General features: G+C 42.4%; 1 protein-coding gene across 1 annotated transcript; it reads right to left on the reverse strand.

Moving 5' to 3' along the window:
* Positions 1-3,901: 3,901 nt before the first annotated feature.
* On the reverse strand, positions 3,902-4,707 carry H1-3 (H1.3 linker histone, cluster member). The gene has a single exon (XM_003927261.3). The coding sequence runs from the start codon at positions 4,634-4,636 to the stop codon at positions 3,971-3,973; it is 666 nt and encodes a 221-aa protein (XP_003927310.1). The 5' UTR covers positions 4,637-4,707; the 3' UTR covers positions 3,902-3,970.
* Between the last annotated feature and the right edge of the window lie 3,361 nt (positions 4,708-8,068).

Consider the following 8,068-nt stretch of genomic DNA (forward strand, 5'->3'; position numbering starts at 1 on the left):
CTAAGTCTTGTCATTTTTCCACATCTCTTCTCCCCATTGGGGATTGGGAAATAATAACGCAAACTGAAGGCCTTAGAAGCACCCTCAGAAGCAGAAGTTTGTCTCTGACCTCCTGCTCTCCTTTGGCCTCTCATTGAGGCTACACATAAAAACTAGAACCCCTCTTCCCCAAGGTGGTTACAGAAACCAGAACCCCTTTTTCTTCATAAAGCTGTAAAACCTAAAAATTTCAGTGTACCGTTTCTCCCTCGTTTCTGTGTGAAAGCTAGCTGTAAAGTACATGTCTTATGTTGTTCGGCTGTAGGTCATAAGACCGTCCCTCATTCCAGAGAGGGTCCTACCCCATACGCAGAAGGAATTTCAGCAGGGGCCAAGGAGAGTCCAGACACAGAGGACTTGCTGTGTTTCCCCAGTCTATTAGCATTAGATGAAACACTCTGGCCAATCACAGTTTACATGGCAGTTGATACTTTGTTGAACCTAAGCATAAAAATGGACAGTTTCCCCTGTACTTCCGGACCTTCATTCTGCAGGTTCCCATTTCACAAAAGCCTATGATGAAGTATGACTTTTCTATTAATCTATCTTTTTTCTGTTGATTTTCGTTGAACTTTTAAAGGGTGAAGAAGTTTGGCTTACCCCTACGTACCTGTCTTTCCCACTCAATGACATAATCTATTATTTTCAAAAAGATTATTTTGAATAAATATTTCACAAGCAGGCACAGTGGCTCATGCCTGTCCTTCTAGCACTTTGGGTGGCCAAGGCGGGCAGATCACGAGGTCAGGAGTTCAAGATCAGCCTGGCCAACATGGTGAAACCCTGTCTGTACTAGAAATACAAAAATTACCTAGGCACGGTGGTACCTGCCTGTAATCCCAGATACCCGGGAGGCTGACACAGAATTGCTTGAACTGGGACCTGAGAGGTGGAAGTTGCAGTGAGCCAATATTGTACCACTGCACTCCAGTCTGGGCTACAGAGCAAAACTCCGTCTAAAAAGAAAAAAGATCACATCCTCCCATTTATTCAGATTCCCTTCTCAGTCAAGCCACTCTCACACAGGAGGTATTTTGGCTTTCTCTACAAAGAAATTGTGTGATGTAGCCGTGGTTCCTAAAAAAATTAAATTCCTGCTTATAACTAGAAAAATATCAGGCTACATTTCATTTTGGGGAGCAGGGAGGCAAATAATAATGTAAAATGTAAAATTTTAATATTTAATAATTTTATTTAATAAACAATGTAAACAAAGAAGAAAGATTAAGAGGTATTATACTCATAAAGGATTTATAATATTTGGTCCCACTGTAAACATGTTTAGGAATTCATGACTTGGACCCGGCATGGTGGTTCACGCCTGTAATCTTAGCACTTTGGGAGGCCAAGGCGGGGGGGATCATGAAGTCAAGAGATCGAGACCATCCTGGCCAACGTGGAGAAATTCAGTCTCTACAAAAAATACAAAAATTAGCTGAGCATGGTGGCACACGCCTATAGTCCTGGCTACTTGGAGGCTGAGGCAATATCACGCCACTGCACTCCAGCCTGGGCAGCAACAAGAGTGAATCTCAGTCACAAACAAACAAAAACAGTTTATGACTTGTTTTGTGCTATGTACTCTAGATTCTGGAAATCTATAGACACCTTCTCAAAACCATGTTTTTTTAAAAAATATATACAGGGTAAGAAAGGTAGTGACACTTAAAGTTTTTTTCTTAAAGTCCGTACATACTTTAGTTACACGTCAAATAAGATGCAGCAGTAAGTGTAATAATGTTAGTTTGAAAGGTTCACAATTAGTGTAAACTATACCTACAATAAGTACAAAGTGATTTGAAAATATGTATGATTATCATTGATGTGAAATCCAGTGATTAGCTGCCTGCACTCACAAAGGAAATACCAAATTGCATTTAGGATTTGTAAAAATGGTGTAATCTTTTCCCATCTAGAGTTCCATAAACATCTGTAGAAATCAGATTATACTCAGATTTCTCAGTACAGTTAAGTGGGCTTTCCAAAAATCAAAAACAAAATTAAACAACACCTCAGCCTCCCAGATGAAATGGAAATAGTAGTACATACAGGTCAGGCCACCTTCCTGTGGCTTTTTGTCTTGGTAACCCCAATTTCAGGTTCCTTCCTGCCTTCCCCAGGGTTTTTCCTTTCATACTTTTCACTATCCCTTAGCCTCAGGGCGATAGCAATACTTATATCCCAGCATACACAAATTTTAATATCGTGCTCTGGTGAAAAATTTCCTCTAGGAAAAACCAAGGAAATAAAAATCTAAAAATACATTCTGATTGGTTAATTCAGCAGGCTGTGCAAACCAATGGGAGAGCATGTTTTGCAAAACTGAGACAGAGACTATGATGACCTCTCCCTCTGATTAGCTTAATACTAGAATTGCATTTTTTCCCTAACATTATCTGGGTGCGGAAAACAAGACCAAAATCGCGCCAAACGCAAGACCCGCTCTTCCCACGCAGGCCTACAGTTGCCAGCAGGGTTAATATACCGCGTCCTCCGCAGACAGGTACTCCAAGCGGGTTGGGCCAGCACGCTAGTGTTACCTGGAGGCAGTCCTACAAAGTTCAGAGGAGGCAAAAATAAGTGAACAAGCCGGGCGCGGTGGCTCAAGCCTGTAATCCCAGCACTTTGGGAGGCCGAGGCGGGTGGATCACAATGTCGAGAGATCGAGACCATCCTGGTCAACATGGTGAAACCCCGTCTCTACTAAAAATACAAAAAATTAGCTGGGCATGGTGGCTCGTGCCTGTAATCCCAGCTACTCAGGAGGCTGAGGCAGGAGAATTGCCTGAACCCAGGAGGCGGAGGTTGCGGTGAGCCGAGATCGCGCCATTGCACTCCAGCCTGGGTAACAAGAGCGAAACTCCGTCTCAATAAAAAAAAAAATAAGTGAACAGCCAAGAGAGACCCTGGGAAAATAAGTCCTGGAGACGCTGGCCACTAACAGAAAAGAAACAATAACCACACTAACCACACTGCCCTTCCCCCCCGCCCCCACCACCACGACCCCCCCTCCCCCCACGACAGAGTCTCCATCTGTCGTCCAGGCTGGAATGCAGCGGCGCGATCTCGGTTCATTGCAACCTCTGTCTCCTGAGTTCAAGCGACTCTCATGCCTCAGGCACCACGTTAAGTAGCTGGGATCACAGGCGCTCGCCACCACGCCCCGGCAATTTTTTGTATTTTTTACTAAAGAGGGGGTTTCACCATGTTGGTCAGGCTGGTCTCAAACTCCTGACCTCATGATCCACCCGTCTTGGCCTCCCAAAGTGCTGAGATTACAGGCGTGAGCTACCGCGCCTGGCCCCAAAAGGCCAGTTTCCAGCAACGTACCTGACGGCCGGTACCCCAGAACGAAGCGAGGGGGGAGGGTAACAAGGTCTGCAAAAAGACGGGCATTGGGCGCCACCTACAGCTGACCATCGTCAACGATTGGTTTCACGTGATCGTGGCCCGCAGGAACCCTTCGCAGGCAACGTCTTGCTTAAAACCAGCAAGGGCTATAGCTCAAAAGGTAATCTCAATACTAAAAGTAAAGCAAAGCATTTAAACTATATACCTGTACCAGGAATAAAATCGTTTCAGAGCCACTTTTAGGAGCCTCGCTTTAAGAGAAATCAGCTAGCCAATCACACACCAGGGCGGGAATTTAAAGAAAAACCCGAGGGTGGTGGCTCAGGTAGCCTTAGCTACTCCGGTGGCTGGGGCTGAGGCGGGAGGATCTTCGCACCCAGGCTGCAGGGAACGGTGAGCTTACTCGGACCCCCGGACCCCAACAACCCGTCCGCCTTTCCCACCCCCGCCTTTCCCACCCCGCCCTGTCTCCCTCCCTCCCTCCCTCCAAGAAAACAAGTTACAGCTCTTTTGACTTGAGATCTCTAGGTGGCTCTGAAAAGAGCCGTTTAAATTTTCAAAGAGGAACGTCCCGCGAGTTTCACTTTTTCTTCGGAGCCGCCTTCTTCGCCTTTGTAACCTTCGGCTTCGCCGCTTTAGGCTTGGCTGCCTTGGGCTTAGGAACTTTGGCCTTGGCCGGACTCTTGGCAGCTTTCTTCGGCTGGGATGCTTTCACCTTTTTCGCACTCTTGGCTACTTTCTTGGTCCCAGCAGCTGTTGCCCCCTTTTTTGCTTTCTTAGGGGTCTTCTTTACGCTTTTCTTGGGGGTAACCGCACCAGTCGCCTTCTTGGGTTTCTTGGCTGCCCCTGCGGGCTTTTTAGGCTTGGCGGCGCCCGCCTTCTTAGCTTTAGGCTTAGCTTCCCCGGAAACCGCCTTCTTGTTGAGTTTGAAGGAGCCAGAAGCACCGGTGCCTTTAGTCTGCACCAGAGTGCCTTTGCTCACCAAGCTTTTGAGGCCAAGCTTGATGCGGCTGTTGTTTTTCTCTACATCGTATCCGGCAGCCGCAAGCGCTTTTTTAAGCGCGGCCAGAGAAACGCCGCTGCGCTCCTTGGAAGCTGCCACTGCCTTGGTGATGAGCTCAGACACTGGGGGTCCCGATGCCTTGCGTTTTCCAGCCGCTGCGCCTGCTTTCTTCACCTTCTTCTTCACAGGTGCTTTTTCCGCGGGTGCTGGAGTGGTAGGAGCAACTGGAGCAGTCTCCGACATGTTGATGTCTTATCAAAGACAAAAGTAAGCTCAAAGTGTCAGAGCAGCTTGTCCTCTCCGGTGGAGGCTGAGGGTTTATATAGAGAGACGCTGAGCGATGATTGGTTCCCTGCTCCATGCGCGGCCCTGCAGGAAAAGGACTCCTCGGCTCTACCGCGCTGCTGTGTTTGTTGCCCCTTAAAAAAGAGTGAAAATATAAGAAATCTGGGCAGGAAATAATTAGGGATTTGGGGGAAACTGATCCGAGAGACCTCGGGCTTCCTTCCTGCCTTATTTTCTGTGCATAGTTTTAAAACCGGCATCTTGAAACTTTCCTTATTCCCCCAACTCTCTTTAAAACTTCGGTCAAATCGAGACAACTTTCAGGTTTTCCTTAAAAATACTATTTCTCCCTCTTTCATTTGCAAATGTCTATTCCAGGACATTGTTCCCTGCATTCTAATCTTCTCGACTTCATACAGATAAACTCATATTTACTCAAATGTGTAGGAAAATTGTTTTTTTTCGCAGGAACAATAGCACAGGCTCTCTGGCGAGCTGTTTGCATCAAGCTCTAGGAATTGGCACTCGGGTAGGAAGTTCTATGTACAAGAGGGGTTATTATTTTAGAAAAGACAGGGGTTTTTTGTTTGGTTGTTTTTTTGTTTTTAAATAACATTTAAGTTACTAGTGTGTAAGCTCGATTTGATCTCAATATTTTAGTGATTTAAAAATTTCCAGAAAGATGAGGGTGAGGTTACATCATTCTACTTATAGAAAAAAGTCCTAAACAGTGACCAATCTTCTCTAAAAAGTTAGGATCATGGATTTTTTAGACCTAAAATAGGCATTAAAGATCAACTACCACATCTCCAAAAAGAAAACTGAATCAAGAAATAATAGAATTGCAGGCCAATATCATGTTACCAACTGTGAGCACTGAGAGCTAGAGCTTCTGAGCATTAACAGTTCACATGTTCCTGTCCCATCACTTTAAAATTGTAAATGATTTAATGGAAGACATTATTTTTTCTGCCAATATTCACCAAATAATTTTTTACATACTTTTATAATTTAAAATTATATTTAAAATACAAATGTTGCTTCCTCTCTCTTTCAATCTCTCTCTCCAACCTTGTTGAATAAATGGTAAAAATCACTATTTACTAAAATAAAATACAAATTTCAACAGTACAAGTACAAATCTCATTAAAATCACTTTCAAAATTTTCATCATTCTCCTTGGACTTTTTACTCACAAAATGTAAACTGAACTGTCACACCCAAAATTAATTGGTTGAATATGTCCACCTAAGGAGCTAAGCAAACATCTCACAGCAAACATGAGTAACTTCACTATTCCTTATCTTTCAGTTAGCAATGCAGATGATGGAATTAGGTTATTATTGGATAATTATGCATAAAATTAATATTCTCCATCAAATAATTGGATGCTGAAATGAACTCCTATGTTTGTTAAATGAACAAGAGTAATTTGATGTTCTGTTTCTACTAACAAAAATACTCATATTTCAGAAAATCAAGTTATTCTGGCCGACACTCCATAGTGATTAGAAGACTTTTTCGTGTAAATCCTAGATAAATTCTTTCCCAAAGAATTTGGGTGGAAAAAATCCTAGATAAAATAATCAACTTTGAAGATGTCATCTCTCCTGATTCAACTAATTTCATTTAAATTACTTAAATTGTCTTAACTAATTATTTACTCTCCTGCACAGATTGGAAACAAGTCTCTGGGACTTAAGACCGTGTTATATACCACAAAAATACAAATATGGTTTCTAAAAGAGGAAAACTTATAAACTTGGATTTGTCGAAGTCAGTAATTCCTGTAGGGAGGCATTTTATGGGTTTCTGGAGGAAGGGGCTGTGCATCATTATGGATATCATTTTCAACAGTGACAGTCACAGGCATAAACATTTCTTTTTCCAGTTGATAGCTTTACAATGTCTAGACACAAAGATAGAATTAAAATTAAGATTGCTGGCCGGGCATGGTGACTCATGCCTGTAATCCCAGCACTTTGGGAGGCCGAGGTGGGTGGATCACGAGATCAACATCAAGCGATCAAGCCCATCCTGGCTAACACCATGAAACCCCTTCTCCACTAGAACACACACACACACATACACAAACACACAATTAGCCAGCTGTAGTGGTGGGTGCCTGTAGTCCTAGCTACTAGGGAAACTGAGGCAGGATAATCCCTTGAACCCGGGAGGCAGAGGTTGCAGTAAGCTGAGATCGAGCCACAGCACTCGAGCCTGGGCAACAGAGCAAGCCTATGTCTCCAAAAAAAAAAAAAAAAAAACCTCAGATTGTTTACTGTTTATTATTTTGATTATTATTGTAGTCTTAATAATAGTTGTTGAATAATTTTTGGAATTGTTCACCATGTTAGATATAGCGAATTAACAGATGCCACCATTTTATTCTTGTGCAACACTGACTGGTTCCCATGGCTACTTTGGGTCTCAATAAGTAAAAACATTTGGGCTAACTAATCTCCGCCGAGACCAGGCCATTGCACTATATCCTGGGCAAAAAGAGCGAAACTCCGTCTCCAAAAAAAAAAAAAGTATGCTGGTTTGATATCTGTCCCCTAACCCTGAGTTTACTTTTCCCTTCTCTAAACTTTTAACTTTTTTAAGAGAATAAATGTGATCATCTTCGTAAACCTGGTATTTGTACACCATTCTTGGTATTTAGAGGACATTAAATTGCTGAATGAATCAATGAGTGATGCTTTGGTGCCTACCTCAAAAAGGAGAGCATTAAAGATCTCTGTGTCTATGCCTACAGGCAAATGAACCTAACCCAAAATTTAAGCAGACTCTTAACCTCAAAATGAATAATGTTCTCACTGCCTTTAGGTATCAACAGAGAAGGAATTTTTAAGTAACCTGCAGTATATCGGAGGCAATGAATGTGAAGGTGTAGAATATAAGTTAATGCTGCAATTTTTCTACTACACATCATCTATGATCTGTGTGTAAACATTTATTCAGGAATCTTTTTTTAGGACAGTATTTCACAGACCTGATTAGTATTTTTGTTAATTTGTAAATCTTTATTCGCCATGATTTCCCATGTATGCTTTACTGGCAGGAAAGCAGTGGTAGATAGCAAAACAGTGAGACTACAAAATCGAGCCCAACAATACAATACCACTTATTAGATGATTATGTCTTCAAGCGTCAGATATTGCATTATACATTGGGAAACTAAGAATGTAAATTCAATTAATATTGGTTTCCCTTCTTACAGATCCTTCTTTATTAGGAATGCCAAAAACGATGTGAATGCATATTTCTCTGTCAAACGCAGTCTCATGATCGACCAAATTTAATAAGTATTGCTTGCTATATTTTTAAAATTAATAAACATACATTTTAAAGGAATCTTAACGTTTAAAACTTAAGGCCGGGCGC

The sequence above is a fragment of the Saimiri boliviensis genome, chromosome 4 (assembly GCF_048565385.1).
Source record: "Saimiri boliviensis isolate mSaiBol1 chromosome 4, mSaiBol1.pri, whole genome shotgun sequence".
NCBI lineage: Eukaryota > Metazoa > Chordata > Mammalia > Primates > Cebidae > Saimiri > Saimiri boliviensis.